The 20186-nt window shown below is 40.8% G+C and overlaps 1 protein-coding gene across 1 annotated transcript in view; it reads left to right on the top strand.

Moving 5' to 3' along the window:
- Positions 1 to 20186, top strand: part of LOC136875629 (inactive pancreatic lipase-related protein 1) — a 104130-nt gene that overhangs the window by 61107 nt on the left and 22837 nt on the right. Inside the window, exons 4-6 of the mRNA XM_067149170.2 lie at positions 1954 to 2057; positions 9347 to 9474; positions 17445 to 17588. Coding sequence (XP_067005271.2) covers positions 1954 to 2057; positions 9347 to 9474; positions 17445 to 17588 — 376 coding nt within the window. The remainder of the gene's footprint in view (positions 1 to 1953; positions 2058 to 9346; positions 9475 to 17444; positions 17589 to 20186) is intronic.

Here is a 20186-nt window from a genome sequence, read left to right as displayed (position 1 = left end):
TATTTTCTTTCTTTCTTTCTTTCTTTCTTTCTTTCTTTCTTACTCCGTTTACCCTCCAGGGTTGGTTTTTCAGCGAGATATCCCACCTCTACCGCCTCAACGGAAGTGTCCTGGAGCGTGAGACTTTGGATCGCGGGGATACAACTAGGTTAGAGAACGAGTACCTCGCCCAGGCGGCCTCACTTTCTATGCTGAACAGGGCCCTTGTGAGGGGATGGGAAGATTGGAAGGGATAGACAAGAAAGAGGGAAGGAAGCGGCCGTAGCCTTAAGTTAGGTACCATCCCGGCATTTGCTTGGAGGAGTGAGAAACCACGGAAAACCACTTCGAAGATGGCTGGGGTGAGAATCCTACCCCTCTATACTCAGTTGACCTCCCGAGGCTGAGTTGACCTTTTCCAGCCCTCGTATCACTTCTCGAAAAATTTCGTGGCAGAGTCGGGAATCGAACCTGGGCCTCCGGGGGTGGCAGATAATTACACTAACCACTACACCACAGAGGTGGACTCTTGCACTGCCTGAGTTTTAAATTTAAGTCGTTTTCACATGGTAACGACTTTATTTTCTTGAACGGAAATCTGGTCATTTGTATATGGGTCTTAATTTCGTGATCCGGGTTTAAATAATCTGATATCCACCAACCAAGGTATTCCAATTTGTCAACTTTTTGGATTTGTTGACCTTTCAGTTTCAGAGCTTTATCTCTTCCTCAACCGAAAAGCCATTCAGCGGGCGAGTTGACCGTGCGGTTAGGGGCGCGCAGCTGTGGGCTTGCATCTGGGAGATAGTGGGTTCGAGTCCCACTGTCGGCAGCTCTGAAGATGGTTTTCCGTGGTTTCCCATTTTAATACCAAGCAAATGCTTAGGCTGTACCTTAATTAAGGCCACGGGGCTTCATTCCCACTCCCAGGCCTTTCCTATCCCATCGTCGCCATAAGACCTATCTGTGTCGGTGCGACGTAAAACAAATTGTAAAAAGAAAGAAAAGAAAAGCCATTCGTTTCGTTTTCTTTGTGTTGATGGTGAGGCCCATTTCTTCGCCCAGTGTATTCAGCTTGTCTAAGTATAGTTAAGGCTTTCAGTATTATTGGCAATGAGTACTGTGTCATCTGCATAATATCTGAGCGTGTGTATTAATTCTCCATTGACTCTGATTCCCACTTCCGTATAAGCTACTGCCTTAAATATTGTTACCGTGTAGATGTTGAATAATAATGGGGACAAAACACAGCCTTGTTGAATCCTTCTCTTAATTTCCATAGAGTCTGATGTAGCATCATTAATGTTCACCACAGCTTTCTGATGTCAGTAGAGGTTTTTGATGATTCTTTTATGTTTACTATCAATGCCAGTTAGTAAAAGTATTCTGATGAGCTCATCATGATTTACTCTATCAAATGCCTTTTCATAATCTATGAAGCGGGAAATACGTCTTTCTGTTGGTCCCAGCATTTTTGGAGAAGATTTGGTAATCCAAAGAGAGCCTATAACTATTTTGAAATCCAAACTGAGTAGTTTCTAGCTAGTCTTCACATTCTTCTTATTCAACTACGGCCATGTGGCTTATTCCGTAGCATAACGGTTAGGACTATTAGCTGCCGTCCTCGGTGGCCCGAGTTCAATTACTGGTACTGCCAGAAACTTAAGAATGGTAGGAGGTCTGGTAAGTGGTTAAAATGATACATGCAACTCACCTCCAACGGTGGTGTGCCTGAAAAGAGCTACTTTCTAATATTCTTGAAACTCTCAAACTACATTGGCGCATAGTTTCGTACGTACCCTTATCAGAAAAAGTCTGTCTTACAAGGCGTAATAGCCAATCGATATTATTATTAGTAGTAGTTGTATTAAAAGAAAAATATTTTCCATTCCTTATTGATGTGAATTGTGAAGGAACGCAGTTGTTTTTCTCAAAATAATTAGTTTAACTCCTCAACTATTTGTTTACTTGTAGATGGACGGTAACGTCTTCCTCACCGACTGGGGTAAGGGTGCGTCCACTTGGAACTATCTTCAAGTAGCATCAAACACTCGAGTGGTGGGCAAAGAGATGACCAGGTAAGTCACATTTAATGCTGGAAATTAAGACATTCTTTACTTTTCTTTCTAATAAACATTTGTCCAGTACGCACACTGTCGATGACCTGGATAGTTCTGCCATGTACGGAAAGCGACAGGCAGCGTGTAAGGCAATTTGTAGCGAATGTCATCATTTAAACTCTTTCTAACGGCAGCTATGAGCACCCTTTAATCAATAAAATATACACAAATTTCCATGTATTAACTGTCCAAGTAATCTCTATAACGGTCTAGAAAGCCAAGAATAACGGCCGATAGGTTAGGTCGTGGTGACCGCACGACACCTCGTAATCTGCAGGCCTTCGGGCTGAGCAGCGGTCGTTTGGTAGGCCAAGGCCCTCCAAGGGCTGTAGTGCCATGGGGTTTGGTTTGGTTTGGTAAGCTCTATGAAAAATACTAATGCTTGTACTTCGGGACTTATCGTGTACTAATTGGGTATTTTAAAAGTTGAATATTCTATTTAGAAATTAATATCCCAGCTACACTGATCTCCTTGCCGAAAAGAAAGAATATAACACAAGGAGAGGTATATGAAGTATGATACTGATTTCAACGTACAGTACAATGGGACGTGGTAGAAAGTGACATTGCTACTGAATTCTCATTAAGGCGACCGTTGTTTGAATCCCGATCAACACACATGAGATTTTTGAAATGTTACGTCACATCTCTGTGGTTCGGATTCCATATACAATTGGAGTTCCCATGGCTTTTATCACGAGATCAACAGTCACATAAAACTACAAACTTGCTAGCTTTCTTCTGTTCAAGAGACTCTTTAGTTTTCATGTTACGATGTTTATAATACTGCCCGAGTTCCTTGTCCATGGCGATAGTACATAAAGTTTAAGTAGATGATATTTCAACACTGACGGTGGTGGGGTATAACCGCCATACTTTGATGTTGAACGTATTTTTCTAGGGAGATGACAAGAGTTTAAACCTTCATCACATTTATTTATCACACGAGTAACTGCCACTCTGATATTTTTATGGGTGGTCTTTTTCTCCCTTTACTTCACCATATCACGCTCTCTCCACTCTATACAGTAAAACTGAAGTGGGCCGTATTTAACATATGTAACACCGCGGTCTATTAACAAGTTACCAATGAAAATAATCATGTAGGCAATGAAAATAATCAATATAAAAGTGATTCAATAAAGCTGTTTGATTTAACTTACCGATGTGAGATAACGACTTCTTCGCACTTTCTACAGCGCAAAAATCATTGGTCACATCAGTATAGTTTACGAACTAAAAAAAGTTCACTTTCAATCTAGAGAAGAGTTCTGCAAGCATTTACTAGAAAGAGACGAATGGAGGTATGTTTCGATGTTGTGACGAAACATAACATTAAAAAAAAAAGATATTTGTTCGTGGCGTCGACCTCTACAGATCTTTTGCCACTACTTTCACATATGAGAGTAACCTGGGTGTAAGTGGAAGTGCAGAAGTGTAGTATGTTGAATGTGAGGTAAGGAACGTTAAGGACGACTCAAACACCCAGTCCCCAGGCCAGGGATATTCATCATTTACAATTAAAAACCCCCGACCCGATGAATCGAACCCAGGGCTGCCGGGTGACAGGCGGACGCGTTGCCCCCTACACCGCGGGGGACAGCAAAAAATAACGTTAATATAAACCGTTGGATATAGGGTACTAGTATGGTCAACACCGAGTCTAAAATAATGGGTGCTATGTCAGCATTTTCCCACGAGGTCATTGATCCCTAGTAGTATGGCAAGGGTGTTCTGACCCGAGATCATTGACCCCTAGTTGAGTAGTAAGGCAATTTTGCGTACGGAACAAGCCGAACCTCACAGACGCCGTTTTGGAGGGGCCTAAGCTCACAGGGCCCAGTTTTACGGTCAGATGTCCTTCCCTCAATGACCTAGTTTTACGGCAAGATGCCTTCCCCCTCACAGACGTAGTTTGGAGTGGGCTAACCTCACAGGATCCAGTCATGCGGTCAGATGCCCTTTACTCCTCCCCTACCATCTTAGTAGTGAACTTCTGATTTGGCCTAGTTTTACGATCAGATGCCCCTTCCCTCCCTCGGGCCCAGTTCTACGATCAGATGGCCATCCCTCGTCCTAGTACTGTACTCCTCCTGATTTGACCCAGTTTTACGGTCAGATGACCTTCCCTACTAATCTAGCTCAGTTTTACGGTCAGATGCCCTTCTTTCCTCCACCATATCATCCTAGTGGTATTCTGATCTGGCACAGTTTTACGGTTAGATGCCCTTACCTCTTTCTCATTTGGCCCAGTTTTACTACTTTGGATGATATAGAAGTTTAGTTTGGTTTGATTAAACGGAATCATAATTTATTAGTAATTAACATTACAATTGAAGAGCTATCTGATGGTATGTTGTCGGGAATTGAACCTGAGCCTCCGGTCTTGGCAGCTAATTACGAACCCACCATCTCCCGGATGCAACAGCATCTGGCACAGTGAAGAAAGCGATCATAGCTTACGCTTTAGACATTATATATTGTTATTATTCGGTGCATAACACTACATAAATTTACCACGAACACGGTTATGGATGAATATATTCATCGATCATACTGTTATACACATAATAATTACTCTTTTACTATGATGAATTTGAGAAGAATAGTCTACATGCACATATGTAATAGCATCTTCTGGCTGTGTAATGAAAGCAACGGTAACTTGTGGCTATTGCCATGAAATACATATTAAACGCCGCATTTTTACTGTTGTGTAGCACGCAACACTACTTAAATATTCTTGAAGACGTTTAATGGTGTATAAACCTAGATCATATTGAAGTAATTATACACACTACACTTTCTTCATTTAACGTAATATAAACTTTGAAGACAAGAAATGGATTAATACGTCTTTTCTTTGTTGAATTCAAGAGGTATAGCACACACGCACACCGCGCTCCCAACTTGCGAGCCACTACGACAGGCAGGGGATACGGTGTGTGGGTGATATTCTACCGCTACTACGAAAGTATCGTTAGGAAAGACTGTTGGCTGTAAAGCTGAGCTTAGTGAGGAAAGCTACACACGCATTGCAGTATGCCAGAATCAGCTAGACTTGCTAGGTTACCACACAACATTGAGAAATGTTTCTCACTAAGTTCAGCTTTACAATCAACAGTCTTTCGTAACGATACCATCTCAGTAGCGGTAGAATATCAAGCATACAGTATCCCTGCCTGTCGCAGGGGCTCACAACTTAGGAGCGCGGTGTGCGTGTGTGCTATACCTTCTAAAATCATCAAAAAAGACGTATTGTAATGTTAATTACTAAAATTATGTTTCCGATTAATCAATAATAGTATTTTTGTGTCTACACTGTTATTATTTCCTTTACTGGGGTGTAGCGCTTAATGTGATTAGCTGCCACGACCGATGGCCCGGGTTGAATTCCCGACAACATACCATCAGATAGCTCTTCAATTGTAATGCTAATTATCAATCAAATATGAATCCGTTTAATTAAACCAAAATAAACTATATTAATTAAAAATGCCAGATGAAGAGAAGGGAAGGGCATCTGTCCGTAAAACTGGGCCCGTTGAGGAGGGGAAGGGCATCTCACCGTAAAACTGAGCCAGGTCAGGAGGAGTACACTAGTAGGATGTTGATGAGGAGGGCATGTATTTGTATAATTTATCTACTTTTCCGAAACAAGGGGGAGGTCCTTTCGATTTGGCTCCTCCAAAGTAGTAAAACTGGGCTAAATGAGAAGGAGGGAAGTGCATCTAGTCGTAAAACTGTGCCAGATCAGGAGGGCACCACGAGGATGACGTGGCGGAGGAAGGAAGGGCATCTGACCGTTAAACTCGGCTAGATGAGGAGGGAAGGGCATATGATTGTAAAACTGGGCCAAATCAGGAGGAGTACAGTACTAGGTCGATGATGAGGAGGAAAGGGCATCTAGCCGTGAAACTGCTTCAGATCAGGAGGAGGGAAGGGCATCAGATCGTAAAACTGGGCTTGATCACGCGGAGTACACTACTAGGATGGTTGGGGGGAGGGAAAGGCATCTAGCCATAAAACTACACCAGATGTTGAGGAGAGATGGGCATCTGACTGTAAAACTGGGCCCGAGGGAGGGAAGGGCATCTACCCGCAAAACTAGGTCAGATGAGGAGGGAAGGGTATCTGACTGTAAAACGAGGCCAGATCAGCAGGAGTACACTACTAGGATGGTAGGGGAGGAGGGAAGGGCATCTGACCGCATAACTGGGCCCTTGAGGTTAGTCCACTCCAAAATGCTGTCTATAAGGGGAAGGGCACGTAGCAGTAAAATTAGGTCAGATGATGAGGAGGAGGAGGAGGAGGGAATTGCACCTGACCGCAAAACTGGACCCTGTGGGGTTAGGCCCCTTCAAAATGGCGTGTGTGAGGGGGAAAGGGCATCTGACCTAAAACTGGGCCCTGTGGGGATAGGTCTCTTCAAAAGAGCGTCTATGAGGGAAAGGAGATCTAGCCTTAAAACGAGGCCCGATGAGGAGAGAGGGGCATCTGACCGTACGACTGGGCCCTGTCCCTCCAAAATGGTGAATGTGAGGTTGGGCTTGCTCTCGTACGCAAAATACTGAGGTGGGAAGGACATTTTGCCGTAAGACTGAGCCCTGTCCCTCCAAAATGGCGACTGTGGGGTTAGGCTTGCTCCCGCATGCAAAATCCGCGAGGTGGGAAGGGCATCTTGCTGTTCAACTAGGTCCGATAAGGGGAAGGGCATCTGACTGTAAAACTTGGCCCAGTAAGGTTAGGCCCCTCCAAAATGGCGCTTGTGAGGTTAGGCTTGCTCTCGTACGCAAAATCCGCGAACCACCATTGTCCTACTACTCAACTAGGGGTCAATGACCTCGAGTCACAAACCCCCTTGGCATACTACTAGGGGTCAATGACCTTGACAGGGGTCAGTGACCTCGTAGGAAAATGCTTACGTAGCACCCATTGTTTTAGAATCGGTGTTGACCATACTACTTTTTTTTTGCTAGGGGCTTTACGTCGCACCGACACAGATAGGTCTTATGGCGACGATGGGATAGGAAAGGCCTAGGAGTTGGAAGGAAGCGGCCGTGGCCTTAAGGTACAGCCCCAGCATTTGCCTGGTGTGAAAATGGGAAACCACGGAAAACCATCTTCAGGGCTGCCGATAGTGGGATTCGAACCTACTATCTCCCGGATGCAAGCTCACAGCGACCATACTACTAAGGCTCTATAGATACAAATACAATCATATTATGTCCACGTATTGTTATACATTTGGAGTGTATTTTTTCAGAGTAAATGCGTGAAACAGCTGTTATTTGCCTTTGATTTTCACCGTAACAACAAGGAAGTTACAAACGTGATGCAACTGACGCGACGATATGGTCTGGTTTGACATCAAACATCAGTGCGTATTTGAAGTTAAAACATTGTTTAATTTACTGACCATTTTTACTAGGAGTTGTTTCATTACCACAAAGACTAAATTTCTACATTTCTACCTTATAGCGTAATAAACATACTTGATTTGAAAAGAATTGCCGCCCCGCGTGGAGGCCCATATTTAAATACTGTTCTGACCATGAATGCGCCTACGTTCGCTTAAGATCCATTCTAGTTCCGACCAGTCACAGTAACCCTGATCTCTACATTCACTATCACCTAACAACCATTGTTTCTATGTCTTTCTATAACATTCTATAACTTTCTCAGGGGAAGAAAAATCATGGGATTGATGAGTAGAAATATTTAAGAACTACAATGATATTAGCGCAGTTTACCTGCTTATTTCTCAGTATGTAAACTGATCAAAGCATAGCCAATCTGTTTATAAGAACACGTAATAGGATAAACACAATGAGATGTTAGTTTGGAAGAGGAAAGGACACAAAGAGGAGGCAAGGACAAACATGAAAAACAAAAACAAACAAATACTGATGCACCAAGGCAATCTCCACATCTTCGGATATACGAGCTCCCTCCTCATCAATTCCAGTTATTCTACATTCATTTCTTTTCATACCTCGACGATCTCCGATTCCTAGCTTCACCAAGAAGGCGGGCTTCAACGTTCACTCTTCAAGTGAGAAGTGGAGTACAAGAATAAAGCTGGATAAACTCAGCAATGAAAGGTACCAATACAGATAATCAAAGGTGATAACATGCTAGAAAGTAAGGACAGATACAGAGCGCTGGAAAGAGAACTAATCTACGCGAAGACGGATATTGTCCTTGTCCTTTTGTGGTTTCATTTTTTTCATTGTCCCATCGTTCTATTCTTCCCATGTTCACCTGTCATTTGATTTGATTTGTTACTTGTTCGTTACTTTCCATTACTTAATCAGTTCGTAAGGTGATCGATGTACTCATTTTATCGCTGCCTTCCAAGGATGTGTCCTCTTATTACATGACATCTTATCAGTATGTACTTTTCTTTTCTTTTAGATTATTACAGATTATCGGTGTCTCTTACCTTTCCAGAGATATACATTTCAACTTTTCTAAGGCCACGGTTGCTTCCTTTGCTATCGCATCGTCACCATTCGTCTGTCCCGTGCGAGGTAAAACAAATAATAAAAACATGAACGTGTCCTACTCCCCTTGTCTCAGATACCTGCATTCACTCAACGTCTCCGTTCCTATATTAGGCTTTATGAGTTCGTTACGTATACCTTCTGAAATTGTCCCCATCATTTTTTTTTCTTCTTCTTCTTCTTATTGTACCGCTTTTCCAAACCCGCGCCGCATATAGGAATTTGGCCCTGTTTTATGGCCCGTTGCCCTTCCTGACGCCAATCTTATATGGAAGGATGTAATCACTATATCGTGTTTCTGTGGTGGTTGGTAGTGTAGTGTGTTGTCCGAATATGAAGAGGAAAGTGTTGGAACAAACACAAATACCCAGTCTCTGGGCCAGAAGAATGAATCAAACACGATTAAAATTGCCGACCTGGCCGTGAATCGAACCCGGGTCCGACTCGATCGAAGACCTCAACGCTGGCAATTCAGCCAATGAGTCGGACTGTCCACACCTATTTATAACACATTAAGTCTCGCTGCATTAATGTCTTGTATCTCCATCTTGTGTAAAGGAGATTCCGAGTCCACACTCACGTGCAGTAAAATTGTATTGAACATAGAACGATAATATACAGTTGTCTGCAAACATCCTTCTTTTTTAGAAAACACCTTCTTATAATTTAAGAAGAACATTTATTATTATTATTATTATTATTATTATTATTATTATTATTATTATTATTATTATTTTACAGGCTTCTTGAGCATTTGATAAAGGACCATAATCTTTCACCTGGGAACGTCCACCTCATAGGACACAGCCTGGGTGCGCAGATCTCAAGCTATGCCGCTAAAAACACCAATGGAATAGGGAGAATAACAGGTATGACCATTTTCTGTATTTAAATAATATAAGGCAAACTTGCATATGATGATTTTATCTCAATGGATAAATAATAATCTTTTGACACTCACTTTTAAATCTTTTTTTGGATGTGAAACTTCAATCTAATTAGGGATGGGATTGTCCGGTGTAAAAGCGATCTAACGTTTTTCATGTAACGTATTAAGTGATTATACCTCAAAAGTATTTCATATATAGGAATACTTTAAATATTATTTTGAAGTAGATGGGTGAGTGCACAAGACGTGAGTTCAATAGCTGACTTAAGGCCTATGACGTCATCACAAGATGGCTGCCCATTTAAGGTACGCTTTTTGCGGACGAAGGACAGTTACGGCGCCATGATTGCCATGTTATGTGCAGTTTTTTCACTACGTATGGACAGTAAGAGATAGTAAGGAGTTATGGGGAAGGAAGAGCAGGACATACCCGTAAGAGGATGGGGTAGGACGGGCCTACCCCATATATGTAAATGCGCAATGAGGAGTGAGAGAGGCGGGGTACAGGAAGAAAGCGGTTTCAGCCTTAGATGGCCGGCCGCAACAGGAAGGGTGAGAAAGCTGCAATGTCATCTGATAGGGTTTGTTGGGGTCTTCCTCTAGGCTCCACGGATTGAGCCGGTCGTGTCATCACCGGGAGGGCGGCCTTTTTCTCACCAGGGGTGATGACACGGCCGGACAGCAGTAGTAGTAGGTTGCAGGACGTGGCATGTAGGGACTGAGGATGACTGCTGTGGTAACCTTCCCTAGGGTGTGTCACGTTTCCGGAGTATCTGATGGACCTCATGGCATGCCCAAGGAGTCTAGTGCTTTTTTGTTACAAGTTGTTTGCATTGTGAGCATGTATTTGGGCTGGACGTATACTAAATACTAAATAGTAAAATATGTTTGCCATGTGGATCTCTCGCAGAGACAATTGAGATGTAATTTGATTTGCCTCGACCAGATCCCGGGAAGGCACCATCAAATTAAAATGTGACTGTGAATAAAATATATTGATGATGATGATGTCTTGTTGTTTAAAGGGACCTAACATCGAAGGTCATCGGCCCCCTAAAAATATATTGAATGGATTGTGACTGCGAATTGATTCTTTTGGTAAAATTTACAAAAAATCGATATATGTAACTAATGAGCGGGTAGAAGTGTATAGTAAACGTATGGGGGAGGAAACTAGACTCAGTAAAGGATCCTTAGTTCGAATGAGACAGCTACGAGAGCGTCGCAAACATGAGCCTGCAGTGCTGACCCCTTGCAAAAACTGACGACATTGTAAATCATACATCTCGTATTTCACATATCACTTACCATTGTTCCATAACATTTTGTCGATTTCTGACAACTGTGCAAATGAAAAAATAAATAAATAAATAAATAAATAAATAAATAAATAAATAAATAAATAAATAAATAAATAAATAAATAAATAAATAAATAAATAAATAAATAAATAAATAAATAAATAAATAAATAAATAAATAAATAAATAAATAAATAAATAAATAAATAATACGACGTGAATATTTCAGCTTGTTTATTATATCTAATTACAATACACGATAGAAATTTCTTATAAATGAGCAAGTGGCCACACTGTTTGGGAGATAGTATGTTCGAACCCCACTGTCGGCATCCCTGACGATGGATTTCCGGTGTTTGCTATTTTCACACTTGGAAAATGATGGGGCTGTAGCTTAATTTAGTCCATGATAGCTTCCTTCCAACTCCTAGCCCTTTCCTATCCCATCGTCGCCATATGACCTTTCAGTGCTCGTGCGATATATTCAAACTGTAAAGAAAAATCACGTAAATTACTCGTCTGGCTGTACCGAGTACAGACTAGCATGTCTGCGATTCGTAAAGGAACATATGGCATGTAATTGAATATAAACATATCAAGGAATATCAAAGAAGATGAAAAGAAGATGGTCCTTGGAAAGATGGCGGCAACTGGCAACAGTCGTATTTTTGTACCTCCGACATATTACTTTCTTTCTCTAGTCTTCCTTGTGTATAGGAATGTGTCGTACTGCGCTTTCGTATCTAGAACCATCCCCGAAGCAAGTGAAGTGTCGTGTGATTCAATACTACAATACAATGGTGCTCCGCTGAACGGCATTACATTTTCTCCGCTTTGTCCGTCTCTGATCTCTCTTTGCTTCGCTGTGCCCCTGTCTCTTCCAGTGAAAGGACGAAAGGTTGCCATGCTTCCTCATGTGCTGTGTTTTCTTCTTACTTCTTTCTGGTGACTTTAATTTAAATCCAGGACAGCTTAATGTTTATTATCAGAATACTCAGAGTCTGAAAAACAAATTAACTGACTGTGTACTCAGTGAAGCTGAATTTAGCGAGGTTGATATCTTATGTTTCACTGTAACTTGGTTACCTGATTTTGTCTCGGACGGTGAACTTACATTCTCATCTAACTTTTCAGTGTTCCGTAAAAACAGAGGTACCGGTAAGCGTGGGTGTGGTGTAATGATTGCAGTTAGTAATAAACTTAAAGCCCGTCACATACCCGACCCAGAAACCGAATATGAGATAACCTGGGTCGAAATTACAATCTCCAGAAGTAAAAAACTTTTTAGTTGGCTGCTTCTACCGCCCACCCTCCGGTGATATCACATTGTTAGAAAATTGCTTTAATTCAATGGTTTTGGCTCTGAATAAATCCAACGATATTGTGCTAATCGGTGATTTCAATTCACACATATCCTTGCAATCTACAACCACTGGAAAAGTAACCTACCCAACGGACTCATTTATTTTGTCAAATTTCATAAACGGTCTTCATCTACATCAGTTTACTTAAAACCCACCAAAAATCTGGCAACATTGGACCTCCTCTTCTCTACAGTAACTAATGTTAGTGTGACTGTTGGCAGAAACATTCTTAGCGCTGACTATGACTCAATCGAAGCAACCCTCAGCTTATCTGCTTATCGACATAAAGACTACCTACCCGCTGCGAGGCAAGCATTTCCTCAATGGAGTAAAGTTGTCAATCAGGACTTGTCATCCCTCCCTTGGTGCTGGTTATCAGCTGAGCGTGACGTCAACAGTGCGGTTTCCCTGTTTGAGGATTTAATATTGACCACTGTTAAACAGCTGTACCTTTCTCCAAACCCAGAACACACAAATATCACCTCTGGCTAAGTGCCGAATCTAAACTGCCACTAAAGAACAAAACTCGTGCGTGGTCACTCTGGAAGAGTATCCCCAGTTCACACACGTATGATACTTTTAAAAAACTCAGGAAAATTCCAAAATCGCATCTTAAGAATGACTACAACCGGTATATCACTTCTATAACTGGAAACCTTAAAAAAACTCTAAACAATTTTCTACCCTCATTTCATCACGTAGAAAGTCACCCCGGATACAACTGAATCTTAAACTACATACTGATGACATCCCAACGGAATTAAGGTCTGAAAATTCAATAAGTTCTTTCACTCTACCTCTACCCCTTCCGCACCTATCACATAACTACCACAGATTTTGCAGTTGTTCTCTGTCACAAATATCAACGACCTCTAACGAAGTTCAAAATATTTTCAATAGTATCCCAACAAACCACTCCACCGGGCCCAATGATATTAGCCCTATATTCCTCAAAAATACATCTGCATCTCTCTGTGCACCGTTATCTACAATTTTAAACCTTTGTATGGCTACTAGTACATTCCCCGATAGCTGGAAACAAGCTGAAAACACACCTGTTTATAAATCTGGCAACAAACATGATATCTCATCATACCGCCCAATATCTCTCGTCCCAATACTATCCTCTGTCCTTGAATGAATTATCCACTGCTAACTCCTCTTTTTCACCCAGAAGTACCTATCTGAAGAACAACACGGATTCACTCCCGCAAAATCATGCCCCACCAACCTCACAGTTCTCAATCACCACATCATTTCAGCAATGGACAATAAATCTCAGTTAGATGTAATCTACATACATAGATCGGGCCAAAGCATTCGACTCAGTGGATCACGCACTTCTTCTTCATAAGCTCGCTACCAGATTTAATATCCATGGACCCGTATTGTCATTGATAACAAATTTTCTTTCAGGCAGAAAACAAAGAGTGGTACGCCATGAATCTGCCTCATCAGGGATATCTGTGTTGTCAGGTGTACCTCAGGGAAATATTCTGGGACCACTGCTCTTTGTTATCTATATCGATGCCATAATTATCTGCACCCAAAATAGTCAGTGTTCCCTCCTATTGTACGCCGACAACCTGAAAATCCTAAGAGAAGTGTCTACGCCTGATGATTGTGATGAATTACAGACTGTAGTCAATTCGTGTGGTGACTGGTTTAAGAAAAAGAATCTTTCTCCAGATGTTAAGAAATGCAACACAATCTCCTTTTCATTGCTAAAGCAAGGAATGAACACTGCCTATACCACCCAGGGAATTATATTGCAATCGACTTCTCAGGCAAGAGACCTAGGTGTTATATTAGATTGTAAACTAACCATCTCTGTTCATATTTAGTCTATAAAATCCCGTGCTATGCGTACCCTAGGCATTCTTTACAGTTTCACTGAAATTAATGATATTAACGCCTTAAAATTATACTTTGTCTCGTATGTTCTCCCCATTATTGACTTTTGTTCCCCTATTTGGTCCTCACCAGCTATCACAAACATATCTCAACTAAGTAATATTTTTAACGTTTTCACTTTCATTGTTAAAACTCGCAATCCTGTTTTTAAGAACAAAACTAAATCTGACATTTTGAACTATCTGGGTATACTTGACCTGAGAAGCCGTTTGCAATTCTCCGATCTACGTTACCTCCATAAAATAATCAATGGCTACACCAAATGTAATGCACTTCTGGCGTACTCCCCTATACACGTTCCTCCCCGCCCTACCCGCAACCGGCGCTTAATCTTACAGCAATGCTCTGTTTTCCACCGTCTCCCTACTCTTGGTAATTCACTACCCGATATCGACATATTCACACCTTTCGCATTTTTCAAACAAAAAATGAAAAGATTCCTTTGAAGTCCTCTCCAGCTTTCAATTTTCTTCCGTCCATCCAACCCTCGACTTTTCTTCTTCCTAATTTCTGTAACTGACACTTGCCAGTTATCGTTGCCACTGTTGTTTCATTTTTATTGTTAATAAATGTTAATTTATTGTTGATAATATTGTTGTTTATACCTGTGTTATTTTTTATACTTATTTAAAATTCTTATTATTAGTCTAAATTGGCCCTACATAGGCTATATCTAAATAAATAAATAAATAAATAAATAAATAAATAAATAAATAAATAAATAAATAAATAAATAAATAAATAAATAAATAAATACATAAATAAATAAATAAATAAATAAATAAATAAATAAATAAATAAATAAATAAATAAATAAATAAATAAATAAATAAATAAATAAAAATAGGGAAGACACGTAGAACAGCTGAAATTCCGCCTTGGGACTCAATCCACATTCCGCTGTATTCCGGAAGGATGTGTCAGCCATTTCTACTGACATTGGCTTCCAGCTCTTTGAGTTGAGGGAGCTATTATCTGGGAAAGGGATGAATTACTTTGAATTCATTCGGGCAATGAATGGGACGCTCAATTTGCCATGTTATAGTAGGTGTGTAAATGTACTCTTCCTTATAGCTCTTTTCCCGCCTTGCCGCAAGCCTGATTTTTGTATGCCTATCGCCAACTCTACTGATCAAAGTCATCATGTGAATTGACTTCAATGTATTGTATGTCTTCCTTTAGCTAGTGTTTCCTTCGTCACTCACAGAGCTTTTCTCAGTCATCAGTTTTGAGGCGAAGCTGTCTTGACGACTGATTGTTCGTCACTATGCATGGCATAGCCATACCAGTGCAAACGAACTTCTTGGATTATCTCCGTTACGGGCCCAACTCCCATTATGGCTGGGATATCACTGTTCTAAAATGTGATCATGTCGCGTGAGAGTGGGCACCAAACACAGCGTGCACATCTCCAAAACATGCTCAGCTTGACGTTTAGCAGAGACCGGCCAGCGTTCAGAAAATCGTTCGGACACCTTCGCCTGCAATCCTGAAGATGGTTTTCCATGGTTATCAATTTCAATACAGTATCATTGAAACACTGGGGCTGTACCGTAATTAAGGCTTTCCACTTCCTTCCAAATCTTAGCCCTTTGCAACAGTTTCATCGCCGATAAACCTTCGATGTGTTAATGTGACCTTAAACCACCAGTAAACAATGCTTACTTTTATAATTAACTAATTAATTACGGCCAGGATTGAAAAATAATTGACGTCTGGATATTGAACTGGATATTAAGAAGGGAGCACTAGGATAACTTCATGTGTTTCGCTTCGTGTATCAAACCGGTCTTAAATTGACAGTAGGTTCGAGAATAAAAACTCACCCTAAATAGGTGGGAAACTCATACGCCAGTCTCATTGGTGTCACTTCGGTTATCCTTTCTCCTAACCACCACTATGCAGCCTGTTCTATTTAGACTATTAGAGTCTTGTAGGTGTAAACGACTGAAAGGAGACATTTCTGACATGTTCGTTGTCTCTTTCTATTTTCTACTGAATAGTTGACCTCGAAGTTCGACGGAAAGCGAGAATAGAGTGGGTTATGGCAAACACTAAATTATAGGCAACCCGTTAACCTCCGCGGTTCGACTGTTTGCACTCATTGAACACCACAGGCGTTATTTCGTGAAGTTGGTCAATTTCATGCTATCAGATATAGTATATACATAAGTACTTCTCATCGCAGTAAAAAGTGGCGGAGGACATACTGCAGCAATCATTTTTAGTGTCCTTGTTAAGAAAGGACAGAAGTATAGCGGTACTGAAGACACAATAGGACACTATAAAACAGAAGTGTTCTTTTGTTCTTACTTTGTAAATAATAGGAGTTTTGCATTCCAAGTTAATCAAGACACTAGGAATACTTGAGAATTTAAAAAATTGAAATTATTATGTCTTTGGGGACATACTCTGGACAGTCTATTTAAGACAAGCTATCCTAAGTTAAAACAAGTCAGTTCTGACAGTGGCCGACAAAGTGTACTCTAAATTTGGTTAAAGTAGTTTCATGGTATTTGCCCCGTAGTATAAATAAACCAAGCGTTCTTGGTCGTCTTAAGGGAACTGGTCAAAGAACCACCAAGCTAGTTAGCTGCGCAGTATGGGACGAGAAGCTTTAAGCTTGCATTCGTAGGATAGTCGGTTTGAATCCCACCGTAGGTTTTCAATTTTCATACCAGGGCCACAGCTGTTTCCTTCCCAGTCCTACACCTTTCCTATTACATTGCCGCTGAAATATTTTTTAAGTCAGTGCTACATTAAACCACTTGTAGAAATGATCAACTCCTCTTCCACAGGGCAGGGGATCGGATTCGGGTCCTGATAGCGGTCACATTTTCAGCTCTTTCTCTTAGAATCAGAATCTTCTTATTCGCCACATTTTAAATTTCAACTGATCACTACATAAACACTCAGTTCCTAGTGACACAAAAGACGATATCTCATGTAGTAATAACAGACCGTGTGATTATTTGTCCCCGTACCGTTTCCATATACTAATGTGCTATAGAAGCAGATATTGTAAAAGTTAATTGGATAAAAGAACATTCATACGGTCCGTAATTCCTTAGTGCATAGCGTCAGTAACTTCAGCACCAAATATCTGTTGTAATGTTTCAGCCACGAACTTATAATTTATTCTACAAATAGTTGAATTATTATATATATATATATATATATATAATTTATTTCCGCTTTAATAACCTTGAATAATACCCTACCTTTGAAACAAAAATATTATTTAGCTTCTCAGCTTTAATGGCAGTGACAATTTCGAGTTTTGCCATCTACATAGCCTTAGGGCTGAATATTAAGTTAGCAATGTAACAGGAAACTTAAAACTGTAAACATCCTTCTTTCTTTCCTTTTCAGCTCTGGACCCAGCTCAGCCTGGGTTTGAAGGATTCAGCCGAGATGTTCGTCTTGACTCCAGCGATGCCACATATGTGGACGTTATCCATTCAGATGCAAAACCTGTGATTCCATTCCTTGGGTTCGGAATGATTGGACCATTCGGTAAGTTTTACATTCGATGTACCACACCTGTGTTCAACAATCACACTACTCTTCTATCGGGTGACTGTCATAACTACACCAATTTTAAGGTGTCGTACTTTACTACGAATGACACTAAAGTATGATTTATTGTAATGAGACAAAGCAGCAAGGGAACCTAATGATTAATCAGAAAGCAGTCCAAACAGTCCGAAAATGCAAATATTTAGGAACAGTAGTGAATGAGAACAGCGATTGTACTAGGTCAAGTCAGGCATTAGTACAATAAAACGAGGAAAATATTCTACAGGAACGACTTGTGTTTTCAACACTTTTATTTAGAATGGAAACATGGATCCTGAATACACAAGGAGGAAAATCTGTATCTTTGAATGATGGACGTACGAAGTTCTGCGGTTGATTTTGATGGATTGGGTCACAATTGAAATGGTTACAAAGAGAATGGGAAAGAGGAAAGAATATTTGAATGCAGTGATCAAGAAATTCCAACATCTGTGACACTTGATCAATTATTAATTTGACCACAGCTTAGAAGACGTGCAGGTGTTGTATAAGTTACTCGTAGGTACCCTTCCCTCAGAAACCACAGAACCGTTAAATATAATTATTATGTTGAGTGTATTTGCAGCTTTTGTGTTTACATTGGAGGAGAGAGATATTTGTATCATAACTAAGTTGGATAAAGTGCTGGCTGGATGACTTGAAAACTTTCTTTATTCAGTACTGCAAAATCGAAAGAGATGTGATGATTGCTAATCTTATAACAGGAGATGATACACGAATAAGAATAAGATGAAGTAATAATATTTACATAATTCTTGTCTGGAGGAATTTTGTGTAAGGTGTACACAGTGTCTTACAAACACAAATACCAATGTCAGTATTTAAAGAAATACATTAAATCATATGTTAATTTGGTTACGTTGTGCTGTGCCAATACTTGAACGCTCAATAAGATATACAGTATATTAGGAGACTGGATTCTATTTAGATTGTGGTGTTTGCACCGAGTGCAAATTTGACAAGTTGGTGACAACTTCTAGGGGATTATTAGATAGCGTACAAGAGAGGGGACAGTAGTTAAGTCTGATTAGTGAGTGACAGCTCACGCGGAAAAGCCTTTGTCTTCAGAATGTCTGATGACTGAAGAGAAAGACCAAGAAACTCCTTCGTGAATACATTCCTTAACACTCTGATGACTAGTCAAGGTGTCGTGATGTGATGTGGTATGATGTGTTTTGGCATCCAAAGAGGCCTGGAAGTGTTCTATCTACTTGACGTCCATGGCGATCTGTGTCTCTGGATTTATGATGATGATAGTGAGGTAGGGAAAGGGTGAATCTTGGAGTCGGGAGATAACCTTCACCTGTCGAGTAACACCAAGGAGTCCGACCAAGGTTGAACGTCCACATCAGACGAATGAATCACTTTTATGCCCTCACTCGATATGAACACTGCGGAAAGTTTTGGAATTGAATCCAGGCTTTTGGCACGCGATTTAGTGATTAGAAACTTTATACTGCCACCTCTCCTACCCTCCTGGCTAGCATTATCATGGTGAATAAATTTCCATCAATGGAACTCGAACCGGCTAACCACGGTGTCAGACGATCACAGCCACCAGGCGGATTACCTACTGAGTACGTTAGGAAGAGACATTTAATGTAGGTAGGTCTTACGCTACAGCCTGACAGTTTGATGAAAGAAGTGATCCAAGGTGAACTACATAAGGCAAGCACCATGGAGAAAATCCAGGAAACCCTTCATAAAAACATTTCCTAATAATAACATTGTCACAGCTACAACGTGCAGATAATTTGAGGTTTATTATGCCTAAGTAGCAATTTCCAATTTCTGTTTTACTCTATCAGATGGGAGAGCAACCGGACCTCTGCTGGGCGATCTGTGGCTGAGTTTTATATCATCTTGTCAGATAAATACGAAATGCGTCACCAGAGAGCATTTACCTATGGATATCGCAGGGCATACATAGCAGAACCGACTTTTATCTGCCCTTCAAATTCGACCTCCTCTGCCGTGCCACAAGATCTTGAGATCCTGATCTATGGAGGAGGTTAAGAATTCCTGAAGAACTCAGTACCTCAAAGGTGTAGAGAGGTCAAACGTGGTGCTCAACTGTGAGCCAAATGGAGAAGACATCACGCCAATGGTTAACGTTGCTGTTCCGTACCCTGAGGCCATGGGTTCAATTCCAGTCTCGTCCAAGAATTTTAATGCTGCGTGGCAATCTGAGAAGCTGGATTATATGATATTTAGAAGGGAATCTGGTCATTACGAAACCTTGCCAACATGTCCTCTCCGATTTGATCGATTTCAGTACACTTGGAAAGCAAGAAGAAACCCCTCGACATCCATTGTACGACCATCACGCACCGGACGTCATCCAAGATAGAGAAGGAGGTCACGACCCCTCCAAGGTCTCCAAGAAACCAACAGCATCACTAAACGGAAGGCCGAACTCACAAACATGCATTTTGACCTCAGCGAAGAACTTGTAGCTGGGAAAAAATCTCAGTTATTCAGAATACAGGCCACTGAATCGCCTGAGAAGAGGGGTCTTGAGATGTAAAACCAAAT

The sequence above is a fragment of the Anabrus simplex genome, chromosome 6 (genome assembly GCF_040414725.1).
Source record: "Anabrus simplex isolate iqAnaSimp1 chromosome 6, ASM4041472v1, whole genome shotgun sequence".
NCBI lineage: Eukaryota > Metazoa > Arthropoda > Insecta > Orthoptera > Tettigoniidae > Anabrus > Anabrus simplex.
Note: the sequence above shows the minus strand (reverse complement) of the source record. Positions and strands in the feature narration are given on the sequence as shown.